Genomic DNA, 18,903 nt, shown 5'->3' on the forward strand with positions numbered 1-18,903 from the left:
AAGAATACCTGGTTCGCAGAGTTTCGCTCTCAGCATAGCCCCGGAATACCACAGTCTTCCGGCCTCCAGTTTCGGCATGTCACTGAGATAAGACTTGAGCCAGTCATGAGGTCACTGAACCAGGGTAGCTCAACACAGCAAAGCTTATTGTCGGTCATATGGGATGGATATTGGGGGGGTGGGCATTGATAGCGTACCAAAGCTCACAGTGGACGTTCCTAGGAAGGCAATAGACTATAAACTCAAATAGAGTGCCAACAGGGTCATGGGTGGTACGCATGTGTCATATAGAAACATGAATCACGTAGAACCCCCACATCTCTCGAGTTTCCATAGTACTGTGTAGATCAGTAATCCTAGTGGCAAACTGAATACTTACGGAATAACCCCACATCAAGATGCATGCAATAAAGCCCTTAAACTGCAAAGAGAGATGTTCATCCAATACCGGTACCCCGGCCGATGATCTCTACTTCGTTCGCAAGCTGGCCTCTTCTCCCACGTTCACCCCCCCTCCCCCCCCCTGCGGGTGACGGTTAAGTGCTAGGAGTGCCCTGTTCCCCCCTCGCGCCAGGACATGGTCGCGTTACCTTGATGTCACCCCTCGTCTCCTACGACACACCCTCCCCGAAAATGGAGGTTCTTGGACGAGCGGAGGCCGTCCGTTTTAATCCACAAAAACTAGTTACACTATGTACTATGTATGATCTGACCATAATCCATTCCCGTTACCATGGTTGACGGTAGACCAGCATGGGTCGGGCCGAGAGTAAGAGTCATGAGCGACCTGGATGCCGAACTGTAGGCCAGTTAATGGAACTCTAAACCCTTTATGAGCTCTACAACACGTCGATACGACACTACCCTATTAGGTAAGTCCAACCTTTGCCATTGTAACGATCGCCTGGTTCCTTGGTTGCTTAGACCCGAGACAGGGGAACGCGCCCACTCTACTCACCTTCAGTGTTGAGTACTGGCGAATTCACTCTCGGTGGAGCTTCTTGGAACGATCTTTGTCCGTATTTCGGCCGGGTCAGGAGACCGGTCAGAGATACGGGGGGAGGTCCACCACAAAAGTGCTTTGGTCAAGCAGATACCAACTAGGCTGCGTCTGTTATCTGGAGCCACTGGAGAGTTGATCGATCATAATCATGAATCATCACGCGGCCCGGAGTCATCCGCGGTGTTGCTGTAAAAGCGTGTTAGCAGTGAGATAATGCTGCGTCCAAGTTGGATGCCACGTCTACCAATTGCACCAAGTTAACGCCATCCATTGTTCCCCTCTGTTACCAGATTCCTCCCCCCCCCCCCCCCCCCCCCCCCCATTCTCTCATTGCCCGTCCTATTGCCCAAACACGCCCACAGACAAGCCGGAAGCATGTCGGAACCCCATTTCAAAGTCATCATTGTGGGGGGCTCCATCACGGGCCTCACGCTGGCTCACAGCCTTCACAAGATAGGCGTAGACTTCACCATCCTCGAGAAGCGGGCGACCGTCACGCCGCAGGAGGGTGCCTCTGTCGGAATCTTGCCCAACGGTGCCCGCGTCCTCGATCAACTGGGCCTCTATGGCCTTGTCGAAGAGGCGACTGCGCCTCTCGGCGCCACACATATCCATTTCCCCGATGGTTTTCACTTCTGCAGCCTGTATCCAAAGTCCATGTTGGAGAAGTAAGCACGAAAACGACGATCCCAATACATTCTTCGTGACCTCATTCCCACTGTACTGACCGGTTGCTTCTCTTGGCAGTTTTGGTTACCCAGTCGCTTTTCTCGAACGCCGAAGGCTCCTCGAGGTTCTCTATAACGCCTTGCCGGACAAGAGCAAGGTCCTGGTCAACAAGACCGTTTCGGACATTGAGCAGTGCGATGACGGAAAATCAGCCGGCGTCAAGGTTCGGACGGCTGACGGGGATGTCTACGAGGGCGACCTTGTTGTCGGGGCGGACGGCGTGCACAGTCGGACCCGGAGCGAGTTGTGGCGCATGTCCAGCTCGGCGGGACAGAGCGAAGACGTCAGAATGGATAAAGACAGTAAGTCAGCCGTGTGACGGTTCCATGTTTTGTTTTTCTTTTTCATCATGGTTTCTTGTGAAGAGCACAACTGACGGCAGATGGGGGGCATCGTAGGAATGTCAGCCGAGTACTCATGCGTCTTTGGCATCTCGCGAGGCCCGTCCGGTCTGAAGGCCGGGGAGCAGATCATGCGCATGTACGACGGCCGCACGCTAGTGGTCATCCCTTCCAAAGACGACGTCGTCTTCTGGTTCCTGTCGCGGAAGCTCGACAGGAAGTACAAGTACAGCGAGGCGCCGCGGTTCACGCTGGAGGACGCCGCCGCGGAGTGCGCCGAGCTGGCCGACGCCCCGCTGGGCAACGACGTGCGGTTCGGGGACGTCTGGAAGATCCGGCAGACCTTCAACATGGTCGTCCTGGAGGAGAACCTCTTGAGAACGTGGTCTTTCGGTCGCGTTTTGTGCATTGGCGACAGTATCCACAAGGTAGGCTTACTCTTGGCTCCCAAGCTTTCCGCCTCCATCCTCTTACTGACGACGGTCGGTATTCCCAGATGACGGTCAACCTCGGACAAGGTGCCAATTGTGCCATTGAGGACGTCGCCATCCTGACGAACCTCCTGAGCCAGTGTTTGGGGTCCAAAAGGGAGGCAAAGCCGTCGGGCCAGGAGCTTGACGCCCTGCTGCGCCGTTTCAACGACATCCACCTGTCGAGGGTATCACACATCTACGACACCTCCTGGCTGATAGCCCGCGTGCACGCGAGAGATGGGTTCGTCCGCAAGATCATCGGGAGGTACATCATGCCATACTTTGGCCATAAGTTCGAAAGCCGACCGTTTAACATGATCGCCAACGCCGCGGCCTTGGAGTTCCTGCCCCTGCCGCGGTCCTCCTTTCCGGGCTGGGAGAAGTACAAGAGCAAGGAAAACAAATCCGGCTCGTGGGCGGTGTTGTCACGGTCTGTCTTGCTGCTCGTAGGATTGGCCATTCTATCAGCCTGGTGGCGAAGGACCTGATTTCGTTTACATAGTACATATTTTGTAGTATTGATAAGTCGTTGCAGATGTAACCGAATAGCAAAATCTCCTCTAGAATCACAAAATTTCTCAGCTGGACAGACGGTCAAATCGGTTATTCGTCTCGCAGAGCACATCATATCAAGCAAAACATCATTTAGACAATACACAATGGACGAGTGTCTATAGCAAGAGCAGTGGCATTCAGTATCCACCACTCAATTGCAGTAACAAGTGCGGTTGTGAAGCATTTATCCCCAGTGCCGCTCGCGATCCCGGCCCCTGTCGGCAGCCGCCGGCAAATGTGGGGCCGGCTTTTCGGGAACCGGTGGGATGCGTTTTCGGCGCTGGTGGGATGAATGAATTACACTTCACACCATTTTAATGGCTTTATGGGAAACCGCATTGATGAACAAGTCAAGAAACACGATTTGATTCCATGACACCACTAAACTACATGTTTCTTGGTAATCATTTCCTTCTACTAGGAGTCGAGTCTGTGCACCATGTGCACTACGTTGATGAGGCTGTTATCTGGAGGCCCAAGCCAGTCTGCAGGCAGGACACAAATCCGAGAGGAGTCTCGCCATGTAGGGGGTGTGTGTTGTTGGCCGGCCCTCCTCAACCCCAGGTTCACTTCTTCAACTTTCCGGCGGCGGCGTTTTGCCGCTCGAACCGGCGGACGTACCAAAGGCACAGTCCGTACGACCCGTCCAGGATCAGGAAAATGGTGACGAACCAGATGTACATGGGAGAGCCCATGAACTCGTGGGCCTCCTTCCAGTACGTGTACCGGATGATGTCCTGAGGAACGAGGACCAGCGATCCGAAGAAGCGGGAGAACCTGGCAAGGAAAGTGAAAAAGGGTCAGATTCAAAGACTCATCGAGCACGGGGAGAGAGAGAGAAGAGAGGTAGGTGTTGCTCTTTCTCCAAGGTACATACCACAGAAAGTACGAGGCCCCGCGGGAATGGCCTCGACACAGCAGTTGGCACAAGCCCCCTACACTCAGCAGCAGCTGACACGCGTACGCGCTCCAGGCCTGGCCGAGCTCGGGTCCGACCTGCTTGGCCAGAACGACGTGCGCCGACGCGAAGCCGGCGACGGCGAGGACGAAGATGAGGCGCAGGTTCCGCTGCACGAGCGGCGCGTGCTCCCACTCCCTCGGGGCGTTCTTGACGGCGGTGTACATGACGCCGCAGTTGAGCAGCAGGCCCGAGAAGTGCACGTACTTCTCCAGGCTGGTGGTGAAGGCGTACATGATGGCGTACGTCAGCTCCCAGGCGAAGTTACAGCACAGCGGCAGCAGGGCCATGGCGTAGGTCTGGTCCTTGAGGGACTTGCGGATCATGCCGACGTAGTTGGCCGTCCAGCCGATGCCCATGATGAGCTTGCAGGCGTCGGCGATCCAGACGACATCGCGGTAGGCCTCGGGCGCTTGGGAGACGTCGGCGACGTTCATGATTGCGACTGATACGGGTGAGATTGGAGGGGGAGGGTGGGAGGGGCAAGGATGGATTGAGGGGGAATGAGAAATTCCAAAGTGGGAGGATGTGAACGGAAAGAGCACGAGTGTAGACGCTTGTGTTTTCCCCCCCTTCATCTCAACTAGCTAGCCCAAGCATCTTGATAACACTGGCATGAAAGAGACTCTAGCTACTGTCACGTGTCGAGATACGACCGAAACCGCCGAAGAAACAAGCTCTACTTCCAATAACACCCGAGGCGGAAACGAGTCAGACATGAGGACATCCAAAGAGCTTGGCGCGGCCTAGTTGACTGCCATTGAGTTCCACTAGAGAGGAGGCTGTAAGCTCTGCTTCACCCTGAAGCAATATGTCGAGTACCGACGAGCCGGAGCAGATAAGACGAGTGGACCTGAGTCAGTGTCGTCAGCATGGGAGCGGCACCGGTAGCTGTGAGCGGGTGAATATTGACCGACAGCATGAGGGCCGGACGGGGTTACGGTACCTTTTTTTCGGATCACCTCTAGAGCATTCCGGACTCCATGAAACGTGCCGCCATCAGAACCAACTATACAATGTACATACGTAACTTATTACGAGTTATCACGAGGCTTGGCGGTCACTTTGTTTTTGGTGGAGGCCAGCCCCCAATCCAAGCTTCAATGCGATGTAACTTTGGACGAACTGTTCGTGTATGCATAAACTACTCATGAACCTTGACAATCGACACACATCCCCCAGTTTCAACATCCCACCTCGCCAAAGGCCCGACTAGATCGCTCGGCCCGGGGTCGTGGTGGTGGCACACACGGCATGATACCCTCACGCCCATGGCCTAGCCGACCACACTTGTCCAGCCGTTGTCCACGGCGATGAGGGCCCCGTTCACCGTGCCCCAGCCCGGGCCCGAAGCCAGGGACAGGCATATCCCCGCCACGTCGTCGACCTTGCATGGTTGCGGCCTGACCCCGGAAAAGATCTCCCCCAGCTTCTGGCGCCCCTCCTCGTGACAGCCGTCGCGGAAGGCCTCGTTCAGGTGGGTGCCGCCGATGACACCAATCATCAGCGCGTTGCAGCGGATACCCTTGGGGCCGTAGAAGGCGGCGGTGCTCTTGGTCAGGCCCACCAGGCCGTGTTTGCTTGCTGTATACGCCGTGCCTTATGCCCAGGGGGGGGAAGGGTTGTGTTAGTTCGACTCCACGTGTCTTGATGGTTGGGCTTGGCAGTTGAGGAAGATTGGAAAGGGGGAGAGGAGGGGGGGCATGTGTGCTCACCTGCAAGCCAGCCGGCCGTGGCCGCTCCGGAGGCGATGTTGATGATACACCCGGCGGGCTCCGGCTTCGATAACATGCTGCGTACGGCGAGTTTGCTCAGCTGGAGCGGAGCCGTTAGGTTCACCGCCAAGATCTTGTCCCACAAGTCAAGCTCGACGTCTCCCACCGGGTCGAACCGGTCCATGACGGCGGCGTTGTTGACGAGGACGTCCAACGTCCCGAACCTGCCGGCGATGTCGTCGAACAAGCTCTGCACCTGGCCGCGGTCGGTGATATCGGCCGTGACGGCTGTGAGATTGCCGCCCCTTGTCTGCAGCTCGGCCAAGGTGGCCTCGATGCGTTTGGCGTTGCTGTCGCAAATCACCACGTTGGCGCCCGCGTCGAGGAACGCGGCTGTGACGGCCTTTCCGAGCCCGCCGGCCCCGCCCGTGACGAGGCAGGTCTTTCCAGCTAGGCCGGTAGAGTGTTTCTCCGAGGAAGACATTGGTGGCGTGGCTCGGGGATAGGGGGGGGAGGTGCTCAGGGTAACGTTGAAGAGAAAGAAGGACGAGGTGGAGATCAGAGAGGGTGAGCTTCACTGTAACGGGAGGGGATGTTGGCTATGGAGGGCTCCAATTGGTGATAATCTGCTCCAAGGACAAAGCCACGGATTGGCACTTATAACTCTGAACGGGACTGATACCGTCATACGACGATGGGCTTGCACATCATCGCGCTACTCGCATGGCATGGCATGTCCCTGGCGTACGTGGACACGTCTACTGTGCAACTCAGCCAGGCAGTGGATTGATGTAGCTAGCTATATCCACATACGGTACTGTGCTGTGCAACTCAAGTCAGTCGGTGGATTGATGTAGCTAGCTATATCCAGTCACGGCATCCGTACTCTGATCATACCCTATAGTTGCATCGGATAACCTAGCTGCTCGTGGTAACCCTACCCAACACTGGTCCAGTTTTTGCCAGTGCGGCGTGGCTGTGGAGGTCTCGTTGCACGAGGTTGCATTCCGCCAAGATCTTGACTCAGTGTACAATATACAAGATATGTGATTAGTCGATCCGGGTTCCGAGGAATTCCGGATCAAACAGGAGAGATTACAGCTAGGAGAAGAGTCCAATGGAGGCTACGCAAGCAATGAGCAAGTAGTATCAAGTGAGGAGACTCGGATGAGCTCAGTTGTGGGTTGGACTGACTCTTCTTCTCTTCTCGATAACGGCCCCTTTCGTGGAGTTCCTACACGATACAGATACTGTCTAGTTACGCACGACGCCACGTGTCTGTAGCCCAAGACTTGTATGGACACACAACGGATCCTTGTTGTCGAGATTGCCAATACTGGGTCTAGAAATCATGAGAGACTTACTCTGTGCTTTCCACGCCCTCTTGAGTCGTAGCCCCCACCCCTGGGCTGAGTCTATCCCGGGACATGGCTGTATAGTTTTTTTAAGCCGACCCTACGGAAGCCCTCACTGCCGATGACTATCCTGAAGAACTTTATTGATGGGCAAAGTTGAGCCTGTGGATCTATTACCGTTTCATTGTTGCGGGCTTTTACCGCACGATCGGAGGCTGATGGCGCTGCAACTGTGCAGGCAGAGTCTTGATCCTCAGGCCTCACGGCGTAAACATTAATGTCAATTTGACAGAAACTATGATGTTCATTTAAACCTTCGTAGCCCAAAGGTGCAACTCTAGGAAGACATTACGCCTCCTGCGATGGGTATTGCAATTGCCACCATCCTGCTAGACGCAACCTTATCAGCCCAAGTAAAACCTAAATGTAGGGGTTGCTCCGCGGGAAGAGACATTATTACGACACCCGGACGATGGATAGAGGCGAAAACAAACGCCCGCTGCACGTTTGTATGCGGCCCTGCCACATCCGCGTTCCCCTTTCGGATCCATGTCATGTCTGGTGGGTGGAGAGACATCGGCAGTGGTGCGACACCAGAGTTCACATCCCTGCCCTACGACACCAACCCGGCCCGCCCCCTAGAAGGAAGCCGTCAGCATATTTAGTGTACCAGGGAGGCGGTACGGCGATCTCGCCAGGTCGAGTGATCCCTGTTTTATGCATATTGTATATGCAGATGTCGTGTAAGCCTTCCTCGATGGTAACCATTGGGAAGCTACAGTTTCGGAACCTAGTCGGGCTTCCCACCCCCCCCCCGGCATCAAACGAGAGTCATGAACCAGACGCCCCAAGGATCCGGGGTTTCGCAAGTCTTGGTGGCACGTTGTGATACCACAGGTCTGCTCCGGTCCACAGCGTCTCGTTGTCGGCCGGACGCGAATCTCTTGCCCGGTACACGGCATTCGACCTTGTAGCTCCGCAAACGATGCGGAACTCGTCCGGTTCAGCCGCTCGGTTGAACTGGACGGAGGTGTCTTTGTCAGAAATAAAACGGACATAATTCTGCAAGTGGAATACATGGCGACTATCTCAAAGTCGAGGACTGTTGAAGCTGTCGGATTACGCGCCGTGTTCCTTTTCATTCTGTTTCTTTTTGCTACTCACCTCTCTCTATCTCACCCTCTTCATCACGCCTCTTTGCAATATTGATCAAGATATCATCATGGCCGCCACGAAAGATAGACAGTTGTTTCGCCATCTCCTCAGACTGTCTCGGTTCGATAGATACAACCCCCTCTTCACCACCTTTGCCGGATGTAAGTGTGATGAACAGCCCCCCTGCTTGTGTAATACATTGGGCTCATCGCTGACTGAACCTTTTCTCTTCTCAGTATGGTCCACACTCCTGGCCGGAGGCGCCAAGATGGCCGAGCAACGCTCCGACATGTCGGTTGCCACCGTCTTCCAGCAGTGTGCCCTGTGCTTCGTTGCCTCGTACCTGTTCTGCGGCGCCGGCATGGTCTGGAACGATTGGATCGACCGCGACATCGATGCCAACGTGGCCCGGACAAAGGAGCGACCGCTGGCGTCCGGCAAGGTCACCACGACCGAGGCCATGGTTTGGATGCTGCTGCAGGCCGCTCTGTCCTGGGGCGTGCTGGAAGTGATGCTCGATGGCAAAGACGTGTAAGTGCCTTGCGTCTTCTTTTGTTCTCTCTGTTCTTCCTCCTCCCTCTCTCTTCATCGAGTCATAACCACATCTCCGGTATAAACGTTGAGTCTGACCTCTGTGCTTTGCAGGGCCAAACACTTCGTACCCGTCGCCGCGGCCTCCGTCCTCTATCCCTTTGGCAAGCGGTCACTCGCCCGGACGCTCGGGATCTACCCGCAATACATACTGGCCTTCACCATCGCCTGGCCCGCCGTCATAGGACGCGCCGCCATCTACGGCCAGTACGAGTCCTATGCCGAGACCCTGCGCCAGTGCCTGCCCCTCTGCACTATGGTCTTCTTCTGGACCATCTACCTGAACACGGCCTACAGCTACCAGGACGTGGTGGACGACCGCAAGTTGGGCGTGAACTCCTTCTACAACATCGCCGGGAAGCACATTCACCTCTTGCTCGTCGCCCTCGTCAGCCCCATCCTGGTGTGCCTGCCCATCTATCTGTTCGAGCTGCATTCTCTCTGGCTGTGGCTTAGTTGGATGGGGGTCTGGACTGCGTCTCTGGCGCAGCAGCTGGTGCAGTTCGACCCGAAGCAGCCTGCCAGCGGAGGATCCATTCATAGGAGCAACTTCATCCTGGGCATCTGGACGATTCTTGCCTGCGTCGTCCAGGTTTTTCTCACGGGCAGCTCGTAGATTTGTCTCCGTAGGCCTGTAGATACCTTCTACTCAAAGTAGATAAAAATCAAAAATTAGCTCGTGGAACAGAATTGGCGTCATCATGGTGATCTTTCTTTGTGTTAGAAGCAGTACATCCTTCAACCAAATTTTATTTCTTCAACCGATTGGATGGAGAATATGCCTAAGGCGCTATTCTGGTGCCTTTTATTTTTTGGTGAACCCCTACTGAACAATCGAACCGGCCAGTAAATTTGCTTAGTTTACATGTCATTAACTTTTTTATCAAGTCATTGTCAAAGCATTCATCAGAGAAACAGCAAGTCTAATGAGAGCAATCTTGTGTGTATTCCCCTATACGGGATGGAAAAAAGGACTGAGACGTAGCGCCTCGCTATAGCTTCTCCAAAGCCCCCGTCCCCTCCACAGCCGCGACTGTAATGTTCCACAGGTTGCGGGCAGCGACGGCATCTCGCGCCTTGGGCGACGGGACTTTGATCCTGCCCGGCCCGTCGAGATAGCGCCCCTTCCACTGTTCGCTGTTCTCCCTGACCTCTCTGGCCGTTGCGGCGAACATGGTCGTGTCGGCGCCCTTCGCGGCGTCGGTGAACAGGAGCCAGACCAACGGCCGCACGACGAAAGGCATGACGTCGGCCGCCCCCTCTGTCCGGATGGTGCCGGGGTTGAGAGACAGCGAGATGATGCCGGCGCCCTCCTCGTCCATGCGGCGCTGAAGCTCCGTCGCGAACAGGATGTTGGCCAGCTTGGACGTCCCGTATCGTTTCCCCTGAGCCAGGCACGAGTCCTCCCAGCCAGGCCCGGCGCAAGGGTCGTCAAGATCTTTGAGAGTGGTGAAGTGGTTGTTGGCCGAGTTGTTGCGCTCTCCTGACGAGGACAGCTATAGGTCGCAAAGACAATTTTTGTTAGTACCCCCTCTTGACGATCTAGACTAGCAACAACGACTTTGTCGGGTGAGCTTACGGTGATGACCCGAACGTCCGACGCTTGTTGCGCCGCCGTCGCCTTGAGCAATGGCAGCAAGCAGTACGTTAGAGTCCAGTGGCCAATGTGGCTTTCCAGCAGTTAGCGTTCAATCCCCTTCTGTGACTGACATGAGAGGATGTCTTACTTCACTGCCATTGTCATTTCGAACCCATCGACGGTTCTAACATAATTGTAAGGGTCAACCCCAGCATTGTTCACTGTGATGGTGTCAGCGACACGGCCTAGGATGCTCTCGCATACTCAGCGGGTGTATGATTACCGAGTATGTCCAATCGTTCCGTCTTTGACATGAGGTCGCGTGCGGCATCGACGACTTGGGCCTGGCTGGACAAGTCCAGTGGCAACCAGACCAAGTTCTCTTGGGGAATGTCGGGGTTCTCTTCACGAAGACGCTTGATCGCCTCTTTTGCACGGCTTTCCGATCGGGCTGCCAGATACACCTTGGCACCCTTCGCAGCCAGCTGCCTGACTGTATGGTAGCCTATTCCAGCACTGCTTCCGTAAGTCCAAACTGCGTGCGGGCTTCGTGGGGGGTGGCTGGCTGCCAGAGGCCAGAAAGGCAATGAGTGCACTTACTTGCCTCCGGTCACCACGGCAACCTTGCCATGGAGGTCTGGTATCTGGGACGAGTCCCAATCGCCGTCCCCGAACCCACCGAGGCTTTTCTTGAGGAAAAGGATCCCCAGAGGTACGTAGAGGAACGTGCCGAAAAGAACGTCGACGGCTCGGACGCAGAGCCGGTGAGCCCACGCTGACAACATGTTTTTGGTTCGCTGTTTGCTGGGGAACGGAGACGAGAAGAGCACCAAGTGTTGCATGCAGCTCGCCGAATGGTTTTCGTGGTCGAATGGGCCCGGACGCAGGTTGTCCTTGTCCTGTCCGTCCACATGAAGACGCCGCTGGGCCTGGTCTAGGTGACGGGAATTGACTTTCTTGCGCTCCCCGCTATTTCTGGACGAACATCTTCCAATGTAGATCGCTTGGGTGGTTTTCCCTTGGATTCTCTCGGCATACGGACTGCCTTGCCGGCCGAAGTGCCGGCAACGCTGAGTTGGCGCTCCTCGGAGACGTTATCTTGCCACATGACCGGCCCGAAAGTGGTCTCCGGTTAGCCAAGTCGAGCACAATCAACTGTAGCTGTAGCACAGCTCTACGTCAACGAAACCAAGATAGCTTCCAATCGATTTCGTTACATCGTTACGCCAGTAGCCTGAAAGCAGTACCTTGGTTCCGCAACTAAGTAGGGCAGCCCCCATCCTCCACAACTTACAGGTATCAGCATTGTCGTCGGTACCTGGTCCTTGTCGAGCCACGTCAGGTCGAGTGAATACAACAATCCGTACACGGACGCTTTACCTTTCGGGCCCCCACCCACGGGCTGTCCGAGTCAGCGGGCTACGATGTAGAGTAGTGTACGATGTACACAGTCCACTACATCAATTTAGCCTAGTTCACGTTAGATAGCAAGCCGCGGCCGTGATGCAAGGTTGATGCTACCCTGCGTTCTTGGCTTTCATACACAGTAGTGTGGTAGGGGGCCGGGCCGGGGCAGAGACAAGCCAAGTTTGTGAGGGCATCGGCAAGTGGGCGGTGAGGGGGGCGGGAGGGGGTGAGTTCAGACGAACAGATAGACATGAAGCCGTTGCAACCTTAAATCTGCTCATAAGACGCTAACCAAGAACCATCATGATGGCACCGGCCAGCGGGCATCAACCGCTAGAGCGGACGGACGGATACGACGTTGTGCAAGGGGAGGGGTAACTAGGTCTCCCGCCTCGACAGGTTGACGAGGAGGAGTCTAGCTACAGGGATTACGGATGATCTCTCTACCGTCTGAAACAGACTCCCCCCCCCCATGCTCGAAGCTATCCCCCTGTCATAGTTCTCCGGGATTCCGCGGCTCTCCGATCCATCGTTATATCCGGTATAATCTTCAGTTCACACGATGATCCATCAAAACTCTATATTGGAACCATTCGCCTGGTTGTGGCCATGTCCTCGGTTTGCATTACAGGTACATGCCCAATCCTTGACTCCGTCTCATCTAGCTGGCCTATCCCGTCCCTTTTGTTCTTGTTCATGAACGATGTACATGTGGGTGCATCAAGGTGCGAGATCTATCTACACGCCCCAAGCTTGCCAAGCGGCCATGATATCCCTGACGAATAGGACCGAAAGAAAAGCAGGTGTCTCCGAGTCAGAGCTTGGGGGTTAGCTGGGGAGTAACCACGTAGCTTTGGACAGTACAGTCCTAGACATGTGCCAGTGCACGTCGATGGGACATTCGCCAACAGGGATGGATGCTCACAGCCAGCAGTGCCGAAGCCCAGTACGCCTCTCCGTCTCCTTCTCGGTCGTGAGGCAAGCCCCCCCCCCCAAGGTGCTCTAGTTCACTGTTGAAGCCGTTTCTATAACAAGGCACTGTTGGATTTGGACCGACTTACTGCATTCTTGAAGATAACCACAGAGCAAGATACCAGTAATCTACTAGGGAGACCAACTACAACTAATACCGTTTTGTTCTGAATCTCCTTCCAAAATATCTGTTATCAGCACACAATGTCCCCCGCAGAGATCATACGTCCAGCGCCCAAGGTCCAACTCATGGACTCCAAGGCCCATGGCAATAACCATGAAGAAGTACGTCCACTGTTCCGGAGTCGATGCCTTCCCGATCGACAATCGGTAGCATGGGCATTTTGTACTGACGTGAGGTACAATTGCAAGATAATCCGCGCTCCCCTTAACTACCTCCTCGACTTGCCCGGCAAGGATGTCAGGAGCAAGTTGATGTCGGCCTTCAACCAATGGCTCCGTATTCCCGAAGAGAAGCTAGAGGTCATCAAGCGCATTGTAATGCTTCTGCACAACGCATCCCTTCTGTATGTAACCCGTCTCGAGAGCCCAAGACCATGGTAATCGCTGACCGAACCCCCCCCCCCCCCTCGTCCTGTAGACTAGACGACATCCAGGACTCCTCGACCCTCCGTCGTGGCCTGCCCGTATCGCACAGTATTTTTGGCATCGCTCAGACCATTAATGCCGCCAACTATGCCTTCTTCCTGGCGCAGCAGGAGATCCCCAAGCTGGAAGACCCGCGCGCGTTCGAGGTCTTTACCGAAGAGCTGCTCAACCTGCACCGCGGGCAGGGCATGGACATCTACTGGAGGGACGCCTCCATCTGCCCGACGGAGGAGGAGTATTTCACCATGGTCTCCAACAAGACGGGAGGCCTGTTCAGGCTGGCGGTGAGGCTCATGCAGCTGGCAAGCGAAAGTGACCGGTGAGTGGTCCTTGGGGTTTCGGACCCTTTGGGGAAAACAGACAAAAGTGGACGATGCTAACACAGGCCGTGACTCCTCCTCAACAGAGATTACGTCCCTCTGGTGAATGTCATGGGTCTCATCTTCCAGGTCCGGGACGACTACCTCAACCTGCAGAGCACCGCCTACACCAAGAACAAGGGGTTCGGGGAGGACCTGACAGAGGGCAAGTTCTCGTTCCCCATCATCCACAGCATCCGCTCGAACCCGTCCAACATCCAGCTGTCCAGCATCCTCAAGCAGCGGACGACCGACGTCGACGTGAAGCTGTTCGCGGTCGCTTATATTGAGTCGACCGGCTCGTTTGAGCATTGCCGGAAGACGCTGGCGGAGCTGATGGCCCAAGCGAGGGCAATCATAGAGGGCATGGAGGGGGACTCTTCCGAGAGCTTGAGCGTGATGAACCAGATCTTGACGATGCTTGGGCTGGATGGAAACGAAGTACCTCGCTGAGGCGAGAAGCGTGTAGTTATCGATGCGGTATCGACGGCATTGTCGAGTATGAATTTGTGAATGACCATTGACGTTTAAATCTGACTGTCATCGGGCCATGTGGTTCTCTTTGCTTGTTAAGAGTAATGTAGTAAGCAGTTGAATCGCTTATGAATCATCGTCATCATCAGTGAAGTTTAAAAAGCCTCGTGTGACACGCTGAGAATCGATGGACAAACACGAGATGATATGAGCCTTTTCTTTACGAAAACTACCATCATGAGATCCTAACTATTTAACACCATTGAAATGAACCAGGTGTAAGGACAGCAATCTCTTTCATTGAGTCACGATTGTTGGCGGGTTGTGTTTGGGTTAGGATTTCTGGCAACTAGGAGGTTCGAAAGCAGCTGAGGGTTTTGATATGTCACAGATAATCAAACAGAGGAGGAGGTTAAAGGGAGAAACACATAGATGGACTGATCATAGTCTTATTGTCACATTGATGTATTAACCATTGATCCAAACATCTACCTAAGCGCTAACCTTTATTCCGTCGAGCGTTCCAGCAGCCCTATACGCCTCAGTATATCTCGCATAACTGTTCGGGCCCTCGCCCCAGCTGGCCATGCGAGCCTTGGCCATCATCTTCTCGGGCGGGATCTTGTAGGCGTCGCCCTCGGCGGTGAGGTACGACGGCGTGCAGTTCCCAAAGGCGGCGAACCACGCGGCCCTCTTGGCCACCTCGGTGCCCCAGGCCTGCTCGCCCTCCTCGGTGACCTCGACGACGACCTTTCCCGGGTCCCCAGTCGTCCGGCGCAGCGCCTCGGTGATGATGTAGGCCGACTGCCTGGCGCCTTCGTCGAGGCAGAAGGTGAAGTTGGACGACCCGGCCGCGCCCGTGGGCGTGTAGAAGAACAGGTTCGGGAACCCGTTGGTCGCGACCCCGTGCAGCGACTCCCAGCCCTCGTCGAACTTGTCGTTGAGGTCCCGGCCGGCCCGGCCGGTGATGCGCATCCCGCCGCGCGCCGCGGGGCTGCAGGCGCCTCCGCCGTTCGTGTACCCCGTGGCCAGGATCAGGACGTCGACCTCGTACTCGCGGCCGTTGGCGAGGACCCCGTTGGCGGTGCACCCCTCGACGCCCTTGCCGTCCGTGTCGACGAGCGTGACGTTGTCCCTGTTGAAGGTCGAGAGGTACGTGTCGTGGAAGGCCGGCCGCTTGCACCAGCCGTAGTACCACGGCTTGAGCTTCTCCGCCGTTGCCTTGTCGCGGACCTCCTCCTCGACGCGTTTTCGCAGCGCCTCGGAGAGCGGGGCGTCGACGGCCTGCAGGCTGGCCATGTGCTGCGGGATCTTGTCCATGGTGATGATGCCGTTGGCCGAGCTGCCGCTGATGACGGAGAAGCCCTTGGCCGCCGTCCAGCTGTCGTTGACGAGGTCGACGTCCGTCTCGCCCGCGATGGCGGCGTTGTAGTTCTCCTGCCTCGCCTTCTGCCACCCGGGGCCCTGGGCGACGACCTCGGACCACGTCTTGTCGTCGGTGAGCGCCGGCTTCCGCGGCCAGCAGTACGAGGGCGTCCGCTGGAACACGTACAGGTGCTTCGCCCACTCGGCGATCTTGGGCACGACCTGGACGCCCGTGGCGCCGGTTCCCACTACGGCGACCCTCTTGTCCCTCAGCTCCGTGAGCCGGGGGTCTTGCTGGGTGCCGCCGGTGACGGCGTAGTCCCAGCCTGCTGTGTGAAAGGCGCTGTGGTGCTTGCGGAAATCGTCGAAGCCAGCCAGCTTGGGGATGTGGCCAACGGGATAGACGCCGGGGGCCACGTAGACGAACTGACTCGTCACGGACAGCTCCCTGCCGGGCTTGCTGGGGCCCAGGTCTTGGGTCATCTTGACAGACCACCGCGCCGTGGTGTCGTCCCACGAGAGGTCCTGGACGCGCGTGCCGAACTGCGCCTTGAGGTTCCAAGTGCGGGCGATCCTCTCAGCCTGTTCGCGGATCTCCTGGCCCTCGCAGTAGCGATGCTTCGGCTTGTAGCCCGTCTCCTCCAGGAGGGGCACGTAGGTGTAGCCCTCGACGTCACACGTCAGACCGGGGTAGCGGTTGTAGTACCACGTGCCCCCGTGGCCGCCGGCTTTGTCGACGAGGACGATGTCTTCGGCCGTCAGCCCGCCGGCCTGGATGAGGCGGACAGCGGCGAGCAGTCCGTTGTGTCCAGCGCCGATGATGAGTAGCTTGACATCCTGGCCGTTGGAGAGCGGCTGGTCACGGCTCAGTTCCTCGTAGTTCACGTAGAGGTCCTTGGAAAGGTCGCCGAGTTCGTCCTTGAGCTCGACGAACTGGGCCATGCCCTCGGGCCGGATACGCTTCTCGCGTTCTTCGGCATACTTGAGGTCGATATTAGGCGTGGGGACAGTCATGATTGGAGGAGTAAGTGTATCGTAAGAGGAGGGAGAGAGAGATTGGCTTGCGGCCTGACCAGTCAGTCAGTCAGTCTTCTACCTTCCCTCAACCGGAGACAAATTGTGCCTGTTTTATCTACTTTGCCGTCCCGCTTTCTGTCTAGCCTGCTTGTCGTCGGGGGACACAACTCGGACTCTTGAACGTTATTTCTGAACGTTGTTGACGCCCAGTACACTGATACGAGCATATGCCGTCCACATCATCCAAGAGCGTAGGCGTACAAGTCACCCTTGTTGACACGCTCTGCCTTGTCTTTGTCTTTCCCATATTGGACCCACCAACAGCCGGCTTCCCATGGTCATGGTCGTGACCTGAACCCACGTCAATGTACAAAAATGTGGGTAGAATAGCAATCAACCCTTTGGACCCAGAGAGTCGGGGGGGATCTGATTCACGGACCACCCTCCGTTGCCAACCTGGCGGTAAGTGTGGGTAGTGAAATCATTAACTAACTGCTGGAAAGTTTGTGGTTAAAAGGGTGTTTGTTTCGCCGATGACTCAGGCCGTTAGTTGGGGCTCATAAAGGTCAAGCGTGGGTAGTGAGATTACAAGTGGAACTATGCGTATAACAGGGATCGGTCTCAGTGGGGACGAATAGCACAGCCTCCCGAGCGGCACTGCTTCTGCGTCCCGGAAACTAGATTAGACTAGCACTTGTATAGAGTCTACGATGTACGATGGAGTATGGAGACTTGGGGAGTTGGAGTCTCAGGGCCAATGTCTACACCCTCCATACCTTGGGTGGGGGGGGTGAACATTGTTGTTGCCACACCCACAAGATATCTTGACACCCGATGTCCGGTACCGCCAGGTCGATTGCGTGCCGGCGCGGATCCCTCATGGTTGTAAGCCGTTCCGGCACAGAGACCGTGTCTGGAGAACGTCGTGCGGGTCGCCGCCAGTGAAACTCTTGACGGGGGCTGCGAGAGGTCGTCGTGCGATTGTCGGTCCGAGTCATGTCGACCAACGCAACTCGCAACTACTTCCTCTGTACGAGAGCATCGTATTCTCGCAACGGCACATGTGATTCCGGCTCCGCTTCCAGCCCCCTAGAATCTATCACACGGAAACGACTGTAGCTGCAGCCATCAACTCTCGCCCGGTTGCTGTTCTTGTGATAGAGACACGGCCAGCTATCGTCCACCCGGGTTCACTTCAACTCCACCCAAAATGCATACGAAACGGACTGAATGTATTAATTAACCAGAAGATCAGGCCAGGGTTGGTATCAACTTAGGATGCAGCCTACGAGAGAAAGCGGGCTTCCAAGGCCTCCGGCGGCATGCGGAAGATGGACCCCGTCGGGACCAGACGGAAACCGTGAGAGCCACAGAAATCATTCCGCACAGAGTGTACGATGTAGGTGGTACACTGCTGGATCCCGGCAGGTGAGTTCGACTGGATGTGCTCCCAAAGCCCGACACTCTATCTCTCGGCGATATTTCCTGTTTGCCGCGGAGTTCTTGTGGCTGACCTTTGCCATCGGGGTAACAGTGAACACTGAACAGATCCACAACTACGTGGTGGATCAGGTTGGAGACGTTGGATCCTCGGTACGGTTGCGGTCTCCATGAGACGATACGATGGAATGTGTATTCTGGGAGCTTCGCCAGAGACAGAGCACCTGCATTGGCAACTCTCCAGAAGAATCGCGATACCGAGCGAGATGTCACATACGCAGACGTCCCTTGTCAGCTTTCGTCCACGCCGTTACACGAATTCAAACAAGCTAGCGAATGTCTTTCTTGGCAGACTCGGTGAGTTCTGCACCCCGCCCGCTCCATGGTTCGTACTTGGTGCGACGCCCCATTCATACCTATAAGGACTTGAACTAACCTGGCGTCATGATGCTGGAAAAAGATAAGCTTTGAGCAGTGGATTCGTTCAATCTATCCCCGGACATCATGAAAGCTCCTCTGACCGCCAAGATGAAGGAGTGAGAAATGGTTATCGAAGCGGTGCCCCGGACGTATGCATGCATATAACTGAACCCCCTGGTGTCAACGAAAAATCAGTCAAACTACTTGTACCTAAGTTGCCGGGGTGGTCCAGAATGCTCCAGGATGCCGGCAAGTCATGTAGTTACATCGTATGCATGAGCGGGACTCCCATATTAGTCCCCGGTTTTTTGGCTCCCAGGAACACACAGTCACGAGAAGCACGTGTGTACAGGTAGAGGATGCCGGCAGTTTTATCGGGGTCCGTA

The 18,903-nt window shown here is 55.8% G+C and overlaps 7 protein-coding genes across 7 annotated transcripts; 3 read left to right on the plus strand and 4 right to left on the minus strand.

The window, feature by feature from the left end:
• The first annotated feature begins 1,324 nt into the window (after nt 1-1,324).
• CDEST_11944 (FAD-dependent monooxygenase dpchE) lies at nt 1,325-3,162 on the plus strand. The gene is made up of 4 exons (XM_062928100.1): nt 1,325-1,671; nt 1,751-2,034; nt 2,131-2,501; nt 2,570-3,162. The coding sequence occupies exons 1-4, from the start codon at nt 1,379-1,381 to the stop codon at nt 3,032-3,034; spliced, it is 1,413 nt and encodes a 470-aa protein (XP_062784151.1). The 5' UTR covers nt 1,325-1,378; the 3' UTR covers nt 3,035-3,162.
• A 505-nt stretch (nt 3,163-3,667) lies between these two features.
• CDEST_11945 (Terpene cyclase dpchB) lies at nt 3,668-4,496 on the minus strand (the record flags this gene model as incomplete). The annotated part of the gene is made up of 2 exons (XM_062928101.1): nt 3,668-3,878; nt 3,979-4,496. The coding sequence occupies 2 exons, from the start codon at nt 4,494-4,496 to the stop codon at nt 3,668-3,670; spliced, it is 729 nt and encodes a 242-aa protein (XP_062784152.1).
• An 839-nt stretch (nt 4,497-5,335) lies between these two features.
• CDEST_11946 (Short chain dehydrogenase/reductase dpchG) lies at nt 5,336-6,258 on the minus strand (the record flags this gene model as incomplete). Its single annotated transcript, XM_062928102.1, has 2 exons — nt 5,336-5,658; nt 5,775-6,258. The coding sequence occupies 2 exons, from the start codon at nt 6,256-6,258 to the stop codon at nt 5,336-5,338; spliced, it is 807 nt and encodes a 268-aa protein (XP_062784153.1).
• A 2,093-nt stretch (nt 6,259-8,351) lies between these two features.
• Nucleotides 8,352-9,491, plus strand: CDEST_11947 (Polyprenyl transferase dpchC; the record flags this gene model as incomplete). The annotated part of the gene is made up of 2 exons (XM_062928103.1): nt 8,352-8,815; nt 8,930-9,491. 2 exons carry the CDS (start codon nt 8,352-8,354, stop codon nt 9,489-9,491), a joined length of 1,026 nt encoding a protein of 341 aa, XP_062784154.1.
• Nucleotides 9,492-9,867: 376 nt separating this feature from the next.
• On the minus strand, nt 9,868-11,562 carry CDEST_11948 (Short chain dehydrogenase/reductase dpchH; the record flags this gene model as incomplete). Its single annotated transcript, XM_062928104.1, has 6 exons — nt 9,868-10,371; nt 10,455-10,545; nt 10,603-10,675; nt 10,738-10,970; nt 11,055-11,388; nt 11,493-11,562. The coding sequence occupies 6 exons, from the start codon at nt 11,560-11,562 to the stop codon at nt 9,868-9,870; spliced, it is 1,305 nt and encodes a 434-aa protein (XP_062784155.1).
• Nucleotides 11,563-12,933: 1,371 nt separating this feature from the next.
• CDEST_11949 (Geranylgeranyl pyrophosphate synthase dpchD) lies at nt 12,934-14,347 on the plus strand. The gene is made up of 4 exons (XM_062928105.1): nt 12,934-13,118; nt 13,206-13,360; nt 13,435-13,761; nt 13,849-14,347. The coding sequence occupies exons 1-4, from the start codon at nt 13,038-13,040 to the stop codon at nt 14,252-14,254; spliced, it is 969 nt and encodes a 322-aa protein (XP_062784156.1). The 5' UTR covers nt 12,934-13,037; the 3' UTR covers nt 14,255-14,347.
• Nucleotides 14,348-14,729: 382 nt separating this feature from the next.
• Nucleotides 14,730-17,138, minus strand: CDEST_11950 (Putative FAD/NAD(P)-binding domain superfamily). Its single transcript, XM_062928106.1, has one exon. It carries the CDS (start codon nt 16,652-16,654, stop codon nt 14,768-14,770), a length of 1,887 nt encoding a protein of 628 aa, XP_062784157.1. The 5' UTR covers nt 16,655-17,138; the 3' UTR covers nt 14,730-14,767.
• Between the last annotated feature and the right edge of the window lie 1,765 nt (nt 17,139-18,903).

Source organism: Colletotrichum destructivum, chromosome 8, assembly GCF_034447905.1.
Source record: "Colletotrichum destructivum chromosome 8, complete sequence".
Taxonomy (NCBI): domain Eukaryota; kingdom Fungi; phylum Ascomycota; class Sordariomycetes; order Glomerellales; family Glomerellaceae; genus Colletotrichum; species Colletotrichum destructivum.